The following is an 18,805-nucleotide window of genomic DNA, read 5'->3' as shown; positions in this document are numbered from 1 at the left end:
GAACTCCCTCGGAGCCTTAAAATGAAGGTGTGTTTGGCAATAGGTTTTGAAATAGTACGTTATGACAGTATGTATATGTATACACAAGAGGTGTAAAAAATAAATGAAATGTATAAAATAGTTCTTTTATATATATTTAGTTTGTAATGTTTAAAAAAATGGATTGTTGTACACACCGAAATATGCTGTCACCCCTATCTGGGAAATGAACTGGCCCAAGAAATTCCGACAAGGGGAGAACCCTACTTGCTCGAAATTTGATATGGCTGTTCTAACCTCGAATTCGCCTGTGGGGGTTACATCCGGAGTGTGTACCATTCTCGAAGCACGTAGGCTCCTCCTCAGCAACGTGTACCAAGGTCTTGGGACGCTGGCACTCGCAGAAAACCATTTTTGAGATAAACCTCTCTGCGATCAGCTGATTTTTGTAATAGAAGCGCAATATTTTACAAACACTTCCTTCAATCTTCGACAAGTTGTACCAGTGTGGAATTGGAAGTGTAAGATTCAGATCATCTCAAGATGCAGGGCTCGTTCTCAGAGATTGTACTCAGTTTTCTGTTGATTGCTTGCGTGGCAAATGTTGGAAGATGTGAACTCTTTACTTCCATGGCGCATCTCCAAACTGCACTTTACGCTGAAAGAGACATTGCTGTCACCCTTAAAAACTACGTGGAGAATGAAGAGGAGCGACTTCGAAAAATTAAAAGGTATGTTGTTCATATATATGGTATTTGTACCATTTTGACACGTGTTTGTTTACACATTTTGCACGTGTTTTATTTACACATCTTTATTGATGATCTTCTACTATTCCGGATATATATATGCATAATATAAAACAGATAACATTTTTCAAAACAACTTGACAGCTTGATTCTTAGTCATCCCATGTGACTGCCAAGTTTAGTACAGATTGTACATATGTCCTCAAATCAGTGAGAAAACTGTCGTAAAATCGTATTGGGAATAATAAGTGTCTATGATATAACTTCGATTCTTAATGGTTTGTCACCAGGGCACCTTCCCACAGGTCCAGACGTTACTACATGCACCATATCTGGACTATCTGCATTGTGTCATTCTAATTTATGTCTCCCATAACAAGTCTGAATTGAAATAAGTATTGAGGACAAGACATTTTCTGAATGAACTTTTCTTTATTTGTTTAGAGAGAAATTGTTAGAGACTAAATGTTAGTTGATTTAAGTAGAAATGTCATCCGTTAAAAAAGAGTGTATTGAAAAATTCAGAAACATCATCACAGCTTTATATTCTTACCATGTCCAATCTCATTAAAATCAGATCTTACTTCTCGCTATCGCTAAGATATGAGGACATCCCATTACGGGTCACGTCAGAACGACCTTTCATCCCACCAATCAAAGCATCGCTTACCAGATCATGAAAGTGACAGTCAGAATGTGTTTTCTGATCATGCAACCTCGAAAACGTTAACACGTGGTATTCTGAATGTCAGTTACGACCTGTACGACTGATTCTGTCAAAATTATCGGCTATCTCTCGTTTCATTGGGATAAACATTTGAACGGAGGAGGCGTTGAACAGTACGTGGTAAGCACTGCTATACAATCTCAACCATATATTAAACATTCTGGAATGTTCGTTTGTTCAGTTTTCAAAATTTTTAATCGAGAACTGTGTCAACATATTTCTCAAGCGTAGTCTGAAATGGAAGTCGCCAGGTTGAAATGATTGCTGTAAGGCTTGATAAGCTGCTTTCTTATTGGCTGATGTCGGCTTCTTGTTAGTCATTTCAGTGGTCGGTCTGACGTGACCTGTAAGGGATGTCCTCAGAGCTTTGTTTAGCGGCAGCGAGAACTCGGATATGATGTTAATGAGATTGTACTATGTCAAAACATTGCTTACATGTTATGGGTGCTAGAGGACTTTTTGTCTCATATAGCATATGTCCCTGTGACGGCGTGGATCGGTGCTCACAGCCTCCTTCACTGGATTGTCAGGCCCAGATTCGAATATTGACAGGCTGTCATTTAGATGGAAAATTGCTGAGTGCGGCATTAAAACAACGAACAAATTATGACTTTCACTATTACCAAGGAATTGTAGTCAAAACAAACTTGTATCAAAACAACCTTAAAGCACAAGACGTACACAAACCCAGTCAAAATGGCCACAAACCCAGTCAAAATGGCCACAAACCCAGTCAAAATGGCTCCTCCCCCAGACAACAAAAATGTCTGAATGGCTTTGATAATAATAAATGATCGTCCAGTGTGTGTAGGATGTATACAGAGTATATATGTTATATATGTGAGGGGTTGTTATTACAATGTAAAATCTCTTTCAGTTCCCTTGTTGTTTTAACCAATCTCTACAAATTACTTAGGCCTCTTATCAGTCTGTTTGAAAACATGAATAAACTTTTATCCTAATGAGTAAACCTTTCATTGTTTTTATTTCAAACTATTCCATGCGTGAGTAGTAAAACTTGGGTGTCAACTTTACACATATAAATGATCTTATTCCTTGTTATATGTACAATGTATATCATATTGTACGATTAATGGGACACACTAACTTAGTTTGTCATCTGTGTTTTGTTGTTGTGGCCATTATTCCAATTTAGAGACTTTGAACTCAGCCGTTAAGTATGTACTCATCGATAAAAGAAACCTGAATACCATACATGTTGGTTAATTTTTTAAGAATTACTTATATTCAAGAGATATTAGATTGGTTCGATGCAGAAACAAACATACTCTTATGTTCGGTTTCAGTTTATTCGTATATAACTAACTGTAAGGCCACAGGCCCATAGTACAGAATACATGACAATGTGGAAGCTGTTGAAAATGTTACAAGGATTCATTTCTTAATAACATGGCATGATATATAAATAGAGATATATTTTGTATAGCTGTTTTGCTCACATGTGATATTAAAGAGATAAACTTGTATGTATTTGGATGTACATAGTATTTTTGTTCAATATTCTTTTCCTTAAATTATCATATTTACAACATTCAAGTAAAAGTGATTTGAGATGCACCAATTGTCTTGTGCAGCATTAGCGTGTAAAGATTGGTTCATGTTTCTTTTGGGAATGAGTATACATCAGGGACCCCAGATCACATGCTTCCCTGAACTCCGAGTGTTTTAACTGAATGCCCATGACAGGCACATTTGTTTCTTTTAAAATTCAGCATGTTAATTGATATTTTCAATGCAGTAATCATGGTAATGCTAAACTAAATATTAAATTATTCAAGCCAATTTTATGAATTGGAATATCTTTTTCAATTTGCTGTAGTCCTCGGCAAGAGTATTGTCATCAGAAGAACCTTGATAAACCCCTTCCATGCCAGCCCCACAGACTACAAGTATATGCATGAGAACAGCTAAGAAAGCAGATGTTATATCACCTAGCCTTTGATGGGCTTGATGTGTCAGGGAACTTCTCTGACGTAATACTGTGTAATCATCTCTCAAGTGTATATCTTCAGTTTGAAGTGTATGACAGCAGCAGCAGCCAGCAACTTGAGCAAGTGGGGTACAAGACAAAGAAGGTGTCATGCTGTGCTGTGTTGTGCACTGTATCATGCTCTATAGTTACAATATACGGGATATGATGAATATCACAGAACACTCTCATCCTTGCTCTGGAACAACAAAGTGCTTTTTTGCATTTTGTAAACGTATGTATGGCCATAAAAAGTACATATTTGAAACGTTATAGGGCATACATTCATATATTGTTCTTCATAATGATCTTCATTGCTAGTTGTATCATTATCATGATTATGCGATGCTTGGAATGTGTTAGTCCTCCACTGTGAGGCGGGGCGGTTGGGTAGCCTAGTGGATAAAGAGTTGGCTCGTCACGCTGAAGACCCGGGTTCGATTCCCGACTTGGGTACATTGTGTGAAGCCCATTTCTGGTGTCCCCCGCCGTGATATTGCTAAAGCGGCGTAAAACCATACTCACTCACTCACTGCACTGTGAGGCTTATGAACTATATTAAATGGACATACAGCATTGGTTTAACTCAGACTCCACTAGTTCTAGTTGACGGCTACAGATTGACTTTATGTATTGTACGTATATATTCAACATGAACATGTTTTTCTTGTCACAATATGTAATTTGTTTTTTTGTCTGAGCGGTATTTATATGAGCAAATGTTTTGCTTATTTACCAATCCAGATTTCATTTATGAAATAAAAATATGTTTAAACCACTCAAAAGCCTGATTCTAATGTTGGCCGAGTCTACATCAATGCACATAAGAATGATTGAGACACCTTGGGTAAATTCATTGTGTTACATCATACATGCAGAATGTGTGTTGAGGAAGGCACTTCCATCCAGCATCAGGGAGAGAGAGGCCTTTGTCTCAGCACTTCCCGTGACTGTTAGGATATATCTAATATGATTGTTGTGGTATGTTCCCATGAGAATGTTGTACAGTTACTTTATATAATGGATGGGTAAGGTTGTATGTAGATATTCAATGAATAAACCCTGCATGTAAAACAGTTAACACGTACAGATTAGTTTCTTTAGCTGGTGCTTGTTTTCTAATCAACAATATTTTGGATGCTGAGACAGTGGACCAGGAATGTTTTTTTTAATAAAATTTCTGAACCCTTAAACCATCCTATTTTTGGATAACTTCCACTGAAGAAACAAGTCCATAATAAAGTTGAATCCCATTGTCTCTGCATGGCTTCTGGCACTGTGTGTTTCAGGACATTTGGAAGTCACTGGCGTCACAAAATAATCTTGTTTCTTTTATAAAAGCTGTCATGTACCATTATTTACCAGAGTGATCATTAATCACCAAAGAAAACTGCTGCTCAATCACTGCAGATGAGGTTGTCCTTGTGCAGGATGGCGTGGCAACACAAGAGCATCAGGAGCTCAAACAACACAGCTTCATCCATGTCTTCAGGTTCAAAAACAAATTTCAGTCTTTTGACAGTTAAGAAGTGATAGCTGACACTTGTGACAGGACATCAACCATTAAGCCAGGACACAGTACTACATGCTCGTCAGATGCGGTCAGGTGGTTAGGACAGAAATGATTGTGAGGATCATGTAACAGTAGACCTAGGTTTGATATGTTATTTGAAAGCAAATAGAGGATACTAGTTAAAAATTATATCGTGCAAACCTATGGTAAGCATAATACATATTTGTTGTTCTTAACATGATATTTACGATATGGAAACACATGAGGATAATACTCTCTCTATCGTAACCGTACTTACTTTCACTCAATGAAGTTATTTGAGAATCTGTGTAGGAATACAATGTTTAAGTGAATTGTTCCATTTATCAAATAGTGCCAAATGTTTGGCTACAGAAACACCTACTTGGAAACATCAGACAAACGTTTACATGTTTACTGATCAAGCAGACATTACTTTGATGTTTGGGGCTTGAATGTAGTTCCTGCTGGATGAAATCATTTGCATAATTATCAGATCATGTTATCAGATTGGTTTATCATAACAATAACACTGTCCATATGATAAAATATATCCAATAATAAGGATAGCAAACATTTGGTAAATGATATTTTAGAGTGAACAGGTGGCAGTCACATATACTACACAAAGGAAGTTAAAGAACACTCGATTCTTTCATATTACTGTAGTTGATCTGTCCTGGCACAGTAATATGAAAGGTTTGGGTGGTCCTTCGCATCTTTTGAGTAGTATGTGAAAGTGAGGAGAGAAACGTGAAAAGTCTGTCCTGCAACAGTAATTGCACATTGACCTACTTTTAGGTATCTCAGTCCCACTCACTGAATCAGCGGAATGACATCTGGCTAATGATGGGGGGGGGGGGGGGGGGGAGGGGATTTCCGTTGACTTCAATCCTTGCGCATGTCATATACAAAATACATGTACATACACTTGGAGGTCTTCCAGTGAGTGGGCAGTTGGAACCTTACATCAAGGAAGAACTAGTCACTCCACCTCCTCAACAAACATAGTTTCAAAAAGGTAAATGAATACAGAGTCTACCAGTTTCATTAAGATCTCTGTCAGGAGTGACACAACTTGTCCAAGTTGACAGTAGCTTGGATTATATCCTCAAGAGATTTATGCAATTCTGGAAAACAGAAAGCTTTTGATAGTGACTGGGTGGGTGTCATCTATATGATAGTGACAATCTGACTGCCATGTTACCCTGGTTACTGCTTGGTGACGGCAATGCTGTCTTTGTTTGTTTGTTTGTTGTACTCGGCAATATTCCATCTATATGATGGCAGTCTGTAAATAATCGAGTCTGGACCAGACAATCCAGTGATTGACATCATGGGCATTGATCTACAATTGGGATACAATGGCATACATCAACCAAGTCAGCGAGCCTGACAACCCATTAGTTGCCTGTTAAGACAAGCATGGATTCCTGAAGACCTATTCTAACCTGGATCTTCATGAATCCTTTGTGAAGTATACTAGCTAGTCTCTGTAGGTCTTCTAGATTTGGGTTTTAATTTCCGTTACATGAAGCTCCACTGACCCTAACTTTACACAACTTACACATGCCTGTGGCTCTGTGTGTGTTATGTACATACACTGGCTGTGTGTAGATTGTACAACGTGTGGTTGTGGCAGATTGTATTCACAATGCTTGAAGATGATGTTTCAGTTATATTCAGAAAACTCATACAATAGTTGCTGTGAATTCTTTATTGGTCATCAATTCATTTAATGGGAATGTTAAGAGAAACAAACTGTATAAGACAAACAGTGGCATACCCCAGAATAGCCAACTGCTGCACAAGAATGCTTTGTTTAGTGAACACCACCTGAGGCAGTGTATGAATTCATTAAAATCTCAGTACGACAACAATTTTCTAGTCAAGCGAACAAAAGTAAGAAAAGGGTAAGAGAAAAGAATAGTACTGTTTAATGTTAGTTTATTGTCAACTTAGTAAGTTTAACTCATTGAAATTTTATTTTGTCAATTATATGTTTTATTTTTACAGTTACTTTATGTCTTTACAGTGTAAGTTGTGTAAGTTTCAAAACTGGCTGTTCAGTCGCAACATAGACTGTCTCGGGCTGTCAGCAGGCAGGTATTTGAGACATTGCCTGAGGTTCTCTTAGAATCCTTCCCCTTAACACAAAAAAGCCCAAAACTACAACATACTGGGGTGCTGTACTGATTGACTGTCCGCAGTTTATTCATCAACACACATCCACACCATCATCAACATCGTCAGCATATCACCAACATCGTCAGCATATCACCAACATCGTCAGCATATCACCAACATCGTCAGCATCATGACCATCATCAAAACAGCATCATTTACATGAATCTAAACTAATTTTTGCACAGGTATGCAAATGTATTTATATAAACAGGCATTGATGCCTAATCAGATATTCAAATGGCTCGTCAGTATGGACTGATCTAAGTTTGTCTAAAATCCATACTGTCACAACTAGAGTGTTCTAGATTCTAACTATGGATACCAGTCCATGTCACAATGTATTCTCATGATTCAACAGCACAACATGCAAACAAAGCGTCACATCCTGATCATCTTGTGAATAGCAGCCGCTCAGAAGCACATTAACAACAAAGATTGTCCAGCTTGCCTTTCATGGACACATCCATCAGCATCATACATGAATTATATTTATTTGTCAATTATGTGTGTTAGGTTTACATTTGTTTTACCTCTTACATTGAACTGAAACTAGAATGCTGTGGTAATATAGAGAATACTATAATCGTCCCATGAGGTGTGCAACTTCTCAAAACTGTCCGTCTTTGCAAAATAGACTCAGGCAGGCAGGTATTTGAGACTTCTTGATGTTTCCTTCTTCCCCCCTGCAACGCAAAAAAAAAGAAAAGAAAATCACAACTACAACATACTGGGATGTTGTAAGCATTGTGAATACAATCTGCCACAAGCACAATGCCACAAACACACTAACTGTAGCAGCTTGCCTTTCATGCACACATCAATCAGCATCATACATTAATTACATATATACATGTTTAATATTAGCAGCCCTGAGTGCAGCCAATGAACGTTCAACTTTGTACCCCTTACTAGACTAGACCAAATTACCTCCCTTTGTTGTGCTTCCCGATGTGAGGAGAAAATAATTTCGTTCTAATATGTCCCTCAAACGAAAGGAATTATATTTACCAGTGAAGGTTATTAAGTTGACAATCCACAAGTTAATTGTTATTTTCTGACATCTAACATTAAACAGTACTTATACCCTTTTCTTACTTTTGTTCGTTAGTCTCGAAAATTCTGGACTGGCAACATTTTATCCGGTCTGGTTACTTTTCCAAAGTTGCCATTCTGGTTGTCTGACTGAAAGCTAAGGGAATATTATACAGTGCTAATGTGTAACACACACACACACACATCATCATCAGTTGTACATTCTTGTACAGTGTGCTACTTTAGACATGGTAGCACCAGTATATATTGTCTACAAAATATGTTCATAGATGTACTTTACAACAGTGTCATACATGCAGCTAACAAATGTTGCAAATTGTCAATTGCCTAGTCAATAGTGGTAATATTCACCCATTATAAGAACAATGGCTGTTGCTGCTATCATGGCTGTATCATCAGTGGTTACTTCTTTCAACAAATCAATATTGTTGAGAATAAATCACCATGTGAACTTGATACAGGATATCTGCCTTGAAGCAATTAGAAACCAAATGTGGTCATTTTTGTTGGACATAACAGACATGTGCTTGTTAGCTGAGCATGATGAGTGGAAAAGTGTACTGCTGGGCAATGATTGTGGTGGATAGTTGTAGGATTACAGTTGTACTGTTGCCTTGCGATTCAGCAACCCCAAACTCTAAATTATAGCCTAGAACAAATATTTTTGTAGTGAGCATGTTGAAGAGGTGCTGTGCCCATTGACCTTGTCATTCATGCACCTGTGACAAACATGTTAGATTGATTTACGTCATCAGGATTTACAAAGTGAAATGATTTATATCCCAACTTGCTGGGACTGCCTAGATACCTGTGACTAGTCCTTCTTTCCTAGTGAGGAATAGCCCTTTGGCTAGCAATAGATACATCACAAACAGTTAGTCAAGTTGCAACATTTCTGAAATCTGGGTTAGAATAGGTCTTCAGCAACCCATGCTTGCCGTAAAAGGTGTGCTTGTCGTAAGGGGAGACTAACGGGATTGGATGGTCAGACTCACTGACTTGGTTGATGCATATTATCGAATCTCAGTGGCATGGATTGATGCTCATCCACTGGATTATTTACAGACTGCCGTCATATTGCCCAAATGTTGCATTAAACAACAAACAAAACAAACCAAAACTTTACAAAAATGAAAGCAAAATGCATTTACAACATTGATGAGTGCAGCTTTAAACAACAAACAAAGCAACGTTTACTTAATGTAATACGCTAATCAGTGCTTATCCATGTTTGGTTTTTAATGCTCTCATCTCCATTGTAGTGAAATTGTTATATATATTAACAAAAGCAACATTTGAGTAGGAAAAACTGATATTTGTGTTAGGCCTCTTGTGTTCTGGAATTTACTTAAAAGTACAATGTTAAAGCTAACTAGATAAACACATTTTTCATCCAAAGTCTGTCTTGTTTGCGTGTCAATTATCTGTTATTCTCTCACATTAGTAGTGAAACTACATTCAAACTGCTGCAGTTAATCTCCTGTGTAGAGAAGTGATGAATGTTAAGCTTGTGTGAAATTGATGCCACCATCTTAATAATAGCTCACAGGAAGTGATTAATACAATAACTTTGTCCGAGCACCACAGTGTCTGTCTATACCGGGGGATAGTTAGCTGCATGTTGTAAGCATTAATTTCCTCTTCATTTGCCCCAAGTGTTCTCCGGTGATGGAAAGTGTTATCCGATGTCAACTGATAAAATTGATTATTGATTAGTTACAGTTTAAGCAATGGCGTATTTAGTAAATGGAGGTGTTGACAAGACAACGAACATTCTTTATGGCCAGATGAATATGTTTTCATGACCCCAATCATTTCTTCCTAATGGAGTGTTCAGGAAGACAGGCATATCCCTGGCAGCATGTGCACGGGAGTAGCCAGGTGTTGCACAGCGGAATAGGAACAGTGAACTAACATGTAAATTTCTCTTAATGTGGCATGCCGGGAACGTGAATCTCTAGACTGATGAAGTAATTCAGATAATAAATATGGGTAGTTGACTTTTTTTTATGGATAGCAACTTCTTTTATTCTTTTATATCTTGATTAAAAACATGAAAAGATTTGGAAAATATCTATTCACACCGAGTTGGTGGTACACATGCTTTGCAAATCATGCAATCCACCAAATCTGCACGGCAGTTTACGAACTGCGTGTCGATTTCGTTACATCATTATATAATTGGACTATGCATGGACTTGTTAGTTTAGCCAAAATATAACTCCATAATTTCAGCCTAGTTCGGCAAGGGTGGGAACTGAACTTTTATAGTCAGTTAACTCCCTTGCCTTGGTTAGATGTTCTTTTATTTGTTCAGCATGTACCTGGATGAAGGAGCAAGAAGTAGTTCTGAAATGTCGTGACAAAGAATAAAGGCAGTTGCTGTCCATAAAAAGTGTCATGTATTCATGTCCTGCCAAATTCTTAATTCTTATCAAAGACTTAACTTAATATTGGGGATTTAACGTGAATCTCTTACAAAAAAGTTGAAGAAACTAAATGAGACAAGATAAACCAAATATGATTCTCAAAGTCTGTTGCTATCAAACCGTATGGTGACGAGCTTTCCAAATGAATATGTTGTATGTCCTACCTATGTCCTATCTCGAAATGCTTTTAAACAAATATACTCGACTGTCCGTCCTCTCATGACGAGACATCAAACCCAATGTGAGTGAGCTTAACTCAAGTAAGTCTGTTTAGCCTTGTTTTGCACATACTCGGACAGCACATGCCATGTCATATGTTTGTTAGCTCCGTGAAGCAAGTTGCGTTCAAGGTTTATGATCCAGCTAGCTATCTGTTCATGCCTCATATGTCTTCATACCATCAGGCATTTGGTATCTGCAGCTATTCTAGAAGTTGAGTGAGAACAGTTTTGGAATGGTATAATCAGAATGTTGATAAAACTCCCAAGACATCCTCTACCCAACAAGTGTTCAGCTAATAAGTAGTATTGCTGTGGTTAAGATGTCAGCAATCAGCCATAAAGCACTTATTTCAAACAAATATTTTAATGGGGTTACTATTTACAAAATGTTTTTTAAAAATCAAAATTACCAAATGATGATATTGTCAGTTTGAAATTTTTCTGTTGAGTTTCTTTAACCATTTGTCTTGTAATGACACACTGTTGCCATTTCTACCTACCTATTTACGATGAAGATAGTTGATCTACAATTCTGAATTTTGATTTAATATTTCAAACAAATTGTTCTCCAACATCTTGCAGTATCACCTAAGTGGAGGATGTGCAATCTCTCAGTTAGTCCAAGAGACACCCACACCCATTGCCATCTGTGGAGATCATAAATACAGATAGATGTGTGATTAAATTGTGCATGACTAGTATTTGACACACAACAGCCTTGATTAAATGTCGACCATGGTGTTGAGGTTGTTGAAAAGTTCATGGTGAGCATGTGATATATTCTTTATGAATTGTGTTTTAGCTTTCTACTTTTCTCTGATTACATTCATGTCTTCACTTTTGATGAAAATAGTTCTCTGGAAAATGGGGGCCTGGTTATCTCTGAGGTCTAAGTGCAGATTGGGTACTTGGATGTCTCAGGGGTCTAATTTAGAAGGGGTACTTGGATGTCTCAGGGGTCTAAGTGCAGATGGGGTACTTGGATGTCTCAGGGGTCTAAGTGCAGATGGGGTACTTGGATGTCTCAGGGGTCTAAGTGCAGATGGGGTACTTGGATGTCCCAGAGGTCTAAATTTAGAAGGGGTACTTGGATGTCCCAGAGGTCTAAGTGCATATGGGGTACTTGGATGTCTCAGGGGTCTAAGTGCAGATGGGGTACTTGGATGTCTCAGGGGTCTAAGTGCAGATGGGGTACTTGGATGTCTCAGGGGTCTAAGTGGAGATGGGGTACTTGGATGTCCCAGAGGTCTAAATTTAGATGGGGTACTTGGATGTCCCAGAGGTCTAAGTGCAGATGGGGTACTTGGATGTCTCAGGGGTCTAAGTGCGGATGGGGTACTTGGATGTCCCAGAGGTCTAAATTTAGATGGGGTACTTGGATGTCTCAGGGGTCTAAGTGCAGATGGGGTACTTGGATATCCCAAACGTCTAAATTTAGATGGGGTACTTGGATGTCCCAGAGGCCTAAATATAGATGTGGTACTTGGATGTCCTAGACGTCTAAATGTAGATGGGGTACTTGGATGTCTCAGAGGTCTAAGTGCTGGGACATACATAGGTAGCTGGCACATACATAGGTTACTGGTGATGTGCATAGGTTACTGTTGACGTGCATAGGTTGCTGGTGACGTATTCTAACCTGGATTCCCCACAAGTCTCCATATAACAATGCTCCTGTCTACACGCAACATCACCAGTGGTCCTCCAACAATAACCTGACATGCAGTGGAATGCTCTCAAGATATTTTCTGAAAGCCACTTCTTTCTTAACTGTTTGAAGGGGATCTGTGCATGTACGTATGCTTGTGCATATATATTCATAACTGTCATGATAAAACACTCCAACAAATAAAGTCAGAAGAGAAGAGAAAATATCGCATACATTCATGGAGTGCTCTAATGACTTGGTTTATACGAAGGGTAGTCCTTTACTTGAAGGTGAAGGCCAACTAATCCTGTTGCTTGTAACTGATGAGGCGGACTGACATTGTGGAATTGAGGCAAGAAGAAAGGGTTTCACACCTCATTAACATACAACATTTATTTGAACTGAAAAAAATCAATCAAGTTACTGTGCTCTGGTTTGAGTCATGTATTCTACTTAAAACAAGTTAAGGATCACCTGATTCTTTCATATTACTATATCTGTCATGACATGACAGATCAGCTATGGTAATTTCAAATATTCGGGTGATACTTAAATGTTTTGAGAAGTATATGCTCTGGTTTGTTTGAAACAAAATGAGTTAATGAAAAAAGAGGTACTATATTTCCTGGGGCTGTGTATTGTCATAAGTTTCAGTTTATCAGGAACCTTGCCTGTCATGGTCACAGTTCTTCTCATTGTTCTACAGATATTGTGCCCTGAAATGTTGATATTATATCCCAATTCTGATTATTAAGGAATAAAATCTGGGAACTGTAAGACATGTAAAGATATCTGTATAAATGTCAAGCTAAAGCTCTCACTAGCTTACCCATCATGATTTTTTGTGCGATAAGGCCTGGTTGATGTACCTGGGGGATACTGTTTTTGTATATTTAGAAATCAGGGAAAGACCTAATCACTCAGTCACTCACTAACTCCAGATTGTATTTAACAAAATAGTTTTGCTTCACAGTTTCTTAAGGGACAGTTAACAATTTCCCTGTAAGTTCTGCTTGGGGCAAAACATGATGCAACCGTCATAAAAGTTGTCACCAAGTGCACCAGGAGTTTCTCTGGGGGCATTCTGGAGGAAAGCTGACAGTTATATGGTAATAAACCCATCAAAGCCAATAGCCAAAGGCTCTTTTATTAGTTTGTGTTAATATGTTTCTAACTAACAGTGATGAATTACTTTGAATAGCCTTTCAATTAATCTCATGCAGATTCCTAAGTAAGGTGTGATCATTAAAACTTGCAATATGTGCAGGACATTTTCAAGGCTGCAATCGCTAGGATCCTTGGTTAATAATCTGATTAAGCAGACCAACAGTTCATAGACCTCGCCCCAATTCCACCCAACCCCGCCTAATGTCTAATCAACCATATGGTGTATCAAATGAATTTGTAACCCTATGTATACTGACGGAAGCAAATCGGGTGGTATGCTGTGCTTCTTCAACTGGTTGCATTTGGTTCCACTAATCAGACTCAACCCACGAATTGTTCAAGCTGTTAATGTGGCAGTTTCGTGTCGATTCCCTAGATGCACCAACCGAATAGGGTTGTCTTGTCTTGGTTGATGTGATGTCTCACTTGAATGACCGGCCAGTGGCAAGTCATTAGTGTGGCCCTGCGGTATATAACATCTCCAAAGAGATGACATTGTGTTTCAATGAACATTTGTGCATTCCAGTTTGCCGCATTCCCACAATGATTTTTAGCAAGATGTGGCATTGTGTAAGTGTTATTTATGGTTATGCTAAATTGTTTTTATGAGCACCTGATAGTTAAAGAATTATTGTGTGCTGCTCACAGTAAACAAACACGTATGAGGTTTGTGCTCCCAACAAACACGCAAACATTCAAATTATGTATCCGGCATGAACATGCATGTGCAAATTGTGAAAAACTTTCTAAGACTCCAAGAGATGTCTTCAGGAATATGTATTGAAAGATGAATTTTTTTAAACATGTTTAATTCGGAATAAATGTATTTTTTATTGAACTATGAAATACGCACATTTACTTTTTTCGACTTGTATATATATATATACACACACACACACACACACACACACACACACACACACACATACACACACACAAAATTGGATCCTGTAAGTAATAAGAATCCATCTGACTTATTGTTATTTTCTTTGTTTGCGTTGTAACCCATCTTCCCGAGTTAACTGACATTTAAGGCAGTTTACGAACCTGATGTCAATTTTGTCATGCAATTTGGATTGGACTTTGCATAGACTCTTTAGTCCAGCCAAAATATAACTCCATAATTCCAGCATAGTTTGGCAAGTGCGGAACTCCCTTGCCTTGGGTCACAGTAAAGAAAGTTTGAAATTTCTGTTGAATTTATCAAATCATTGTAACATTTATTTTTAATTGCCTAATTTGTGTTACGATAATGATTTCATGCATATTCTCAATAATGTAAGCCAGTGTATACAACAAATAGACTAGTGGATCAGGAGAAGGTGCTGCACAGTGTAGATGTCTGAATTGTGCTATGTTTAAGATGGTCCTGATTTACAGAGGTCATTTACAGAAATTTGATTTGCCTAAAATGACTACAAAATCATATTGCAGAACAGAGAATTTCCTGGAGATTTCCAAACTATAAAGTGTATTTGTGTGCCTGATATATATATGTCCTTGTGGGGACCCAGAGGTCCATCAGTCTTTCTCTGTACCGAAGGATATATTCCCCACAGTCTGGTGACAATATCCAGGCTAGGTCTCCACATAAGGATTGAAGCATGTATCACTTGTCATGTAACTTGAAGATTTTAAGCTTGACTTTATGTAAGACCTTGGGACAGTGAACAAATAATGATGAATGGTATAAACACTTTGTCTTGCAGACTAGCGGAGGACCTGGAGGCTCACAGTATCAAGGCGCTGGAGAAGCCCGACTACTACCTGGCCAACCCAGTCAATGCTTTCCTCTTTGTGAAGCGATTCACTCTAGACTGGTCGAAGAATGTCGACCACCTCCTCAAGAATGATTCCTCAGAGAGTGAGTTACAGTCACTGCTTGAAAATTTCCAACCAAATCAACTCATAATATGTATTGGCTGAACTAAGAATTAATTGGGGAGGAATAACAAAGATTCTACCATGAATTTGGTAAAAACTTGATTTTGATTGGTCAATCAGAGGTATCAAATCACAATAAATCTCCTCGGACTGAAACAGCCAGTTTGATGATGTCATCACCACGGAAGCTTATATTTTTAGAATAGTACCACTTTTAAAGTCATTGTCGGTAGGCATATTTAAATAATTATATGCTACAAAATGCAAAGTTGCCTTTACTGTAATATTCAAAAGATGTGTGGTAATATTTTCTTTGTACGACTGTGACATCATATCTTTTGCATCACAATGAGCAATATGTCATAATAGTGAATAGCAGTGTACATGGTGTAGAATGCAATCTTTGCAAGGCTTGCTTAGTTTTCTTTAGGGGTGCACACCTCATGTTAGCTTACGAAGTGCCTGTCATAATGCTTGAGCATTTTGAGCACCATATTTTGTTTAAAGGCTGTATCTGAAAGTTTTGATCGACAACCCACTCAAAACACTGGATTCAACCCATGCCGCTTTACTCCATATATTTCTAGCAACAAAGGTTCGCGTTTTATTTAGTCTGGTAGAATGGAGAAATAAACATACTGTGTTTGTCTCCTAATTTGAAAGAGAGGTCTTGAACAACAACCAAGTTATATTATGAAGTTGCATATCAGTAAGTGGTCTTTTGTGTGGTTGTGATGAAAAGAGAGCCATGATCTATTACTTAGTTAATGATGTCTTTTCAACTTCCTTTCTCTGCCGTTCTGGATGTCAGGCATGCGCAGGTACGTGGAGTACTATCGCCAAGACCTGCCCACGTACGAGGACCTGCAGGGGTCTGCGGCTGCCCTGATGAGACTACAAGACACATACAAGCTTGACACATCCAAAATAGCTGAGGGCACCCTAGGGGGAGTGCAGTCAACGCAGCTCACAGGTAGGTGTCGAGATACACCTGCTGTCACATCACACTTACAGTAGTATGGAGGATTAATCAACTTAGCCTCAGTTGTTGTGATATGTAGCTATTTGTGGTAAGCTTGTGATGAATTTAAGAAAAGAAATGATGTAATCTCCTCCTGGAGAACCTATATACTGATAGTCTTTGAGAGTCGTAAGTTCAAATTCATATTGACATTATTTTATGATCCTATCCTATGAGTGAAGAATAATTTCTGATATATATATATGCATGTAGTGACCTTGTCATGTTCATAAATTGAGGTGTTCTTCCTCAGTATGCTTCAAGCAGTCTTTCACATTTGAGACTGTTCGACTTTCTGCATGTTTGAGAGTGTGGCGTTAAAAAACAAACAAACAAAATTCTGCATGCTGAAACAAAGAGAAAGCCCTCAGAACAGAGGAAGTTTTTTTTCGAAGTGCATTACCTTTATTTCGGCCAAACCAATTTCTGCTCTTATTTCACAGATGCATGTGTGAAGAGCAAAGACACATTTCAAAGCTTTTTTCAAAGCACATCTTAATTTTTTTATTGAATTAAAACTGCTGTGTTAGAATGAAACTTGTTTCGAATATGTTCTGGATATGTCCTTCTTCACTGGTTTCAAACCTGTTTACTGTTTGCAATGTAAGGAACTTGTTTCAACTTGCAGCAGGTGCATGTTGACATGAAGACCTAGTTGCACCTGACAAAACCAGGTTGCACCTTGAACCATTTATAAACTTATCAAAGTTGAAATGTGCACATAATCTTGAAGTACCCACACTTTGACTACATCAAGCCCCAAAAGGCAAGACAAATTACACATTAAAAAAGGGTTATTGACTTAGAGTGGAAAATAAGCTTAGAGGTACTGAATGTGTTCAAAGCTTGATGTTGTGTGGACATATAAGGGTTAGATATAAATTTGAAAATGCACTTGGTGCATGTATAAATATTAGGTTGCACTGGTGCATGTTTTATATAGCTAAATCAAGTCCTGACAACATTTAATGTTTTTTAAAAAATATTTTACTTGCATTTGATCATGTGTATTTACCTCCTGTACATAATGTATCTTCCCCTATTGTATATCATGTATAAGAACTCTCCGTCAAGACACTCAGAAACACAGATTGTGGAAAAGCATGTATTGTATGAAAACTTGTCCTTTCCATAAGTATTATTATGGTGTTTTGTCAAGAATCATGGCGGAGTAAATGGTAATGATGGTTTAGGGGAGTTTGGGGGAAAGTCTTTGTGAATATCAACACAGCCTTACAACCATCACAACTGGGCTTGGTTGAAAATTGGTTACATCATTATCCACATTGTCATAAAACTAAAATCATTTGATGTGTCAGTGATTTTATGATGTATGTATACACTGGTATAAGGATGGAGGAAAGACCACTGTCCTAGACCACACTTCCTGGTGCCTGGGTCATAAAGTCTGCCTGATATCCTCCATTGTTTGTGAATATGATTGATGGCATGATCTGACCTGTAGCATGATGTCATAAAAACAGTTTGCAAAATGTGTATAAGATGTTACATGCGTTACATGTTTATTTGTACACATTGCCCATGGTCATTTCTTGTTCTTATTCAGAAGAGTAGAATTTCAGTTGGTAATGACAATATCTGCCTTCCTTATTGACACAGATGTAAGAGAGAAACTGCATAAAAATACTGTAAAGTGGATACCAACAGTTACCTTTTGGTCATTTGTTTTTTTATAAAAACTATTGTTGACCAACATAATCAAAAGCAAAAGTGTTTTTCTTAAATTCATCCTCCAACATTGTGTTGGAATTAAAAGACATATTCCATTTCATAATGAATAAGGATGATAAATGACTATGCATTTTGTCAGAAAATGACCGCATGTCTTAAATGCCTGAAATGAGGATAGATACTAACTTAGCATGGATTAAATCTTGCCATGTGTCAATCCTTCCTCACTAACAGCATGTCTGCCAATGCTTACATTTCCTTGCAGCAAACGACTGCTTCGAGCTAGGGAAGCTAACCTATAATTCGGAAGATTTCTATCATTCTTCCTTATGGATGGAGCATGCACTGGAAAAACTGGCTACCCAAGAAAACAAACAAAATGAAAGTGATCTCCGGGCTGAGATGCTTGACTACATGGCCTTTTCTGAATACAGGGTATGTTTATGAATAAGTGTTTATGTTTTGGAGAAAATAATCTTTGCAGGGAAAATCGAGTGTAGTATATCGCAATAGTTCTTGTCCAGGTC

General features: G+C 37.9%; 1 protein-coding gene and 1 long non-coding RNA gene across 3 annotated transcripts in view; one reads left to right on the top strand and one right to left on the bottom strand.

Annotated features, from left to right (window-relative positions):
* The first annotated feature begins 200 nt into the window (after positions 1-200).
* LOC139468183 (prolyl 4-hydroxylase subunit alpha-1-like) overlaps positions 201-18,805 on the top strand; it is a 42,477-nt gene continuing 23,872 nt past the window's right edge. The window contains exons 1-4 of one of the 2 annotated variants that reach the window (XM_071249992.1): positions 201-710; positions 15,391-15,545; positions 16,377-16,538; positions 18,544-18,713. In XM_071249992.1, the coding sequence (XP_071106093.1) occupies positions 523-710; positions 15,391-15,545; positions 16,377-16,538; positions 18,544-18,713 (675 nt within the window). In that variant the 5' untranslated portion in view covers positions 201-522. The remainder of the gene's footprint in view (positions 711-15,390; positions 15,546-16,376; positions 16,539-18,543; positions 18,714-18,805) is intronic. The other variant, XM_071249993.1, reaches the window with a different exon arrangement.
* Positions 7,732-12,837, bottom strand: LOC139468185 (uncharacterized). The gene is made up of 3 exons (XR_011653674.1): positions 12,749-12,837; positions 8,259-8,352; positions 7,732-7,846 (listed from the first exon to the last, which is right to left on the bottom strand). It is a non-coding gene; the product is annotated as an uncharacterized lncRNA (long non-coding RNA).

The sequence above is a fragment of the Haliotis cracherodii genome, unplaced genomic scaffold, assembly GCF_022045235.1.
Source record: "Haliotis cracherodii isolate W230 unplaced genomic scaffold, xgHalCrac1.p SCAF_2, whole genome shotgun sequence".
Lineage (NCBI taxonomy): Eukaryota > Metazoa > Mollusca > Gastropoda > Lepetellida > Haliotidae > Haliotis > Haliotis cracherodii.
This window is presented reverse-complemented; position numbering and strand designations above follow the sequence as displayed.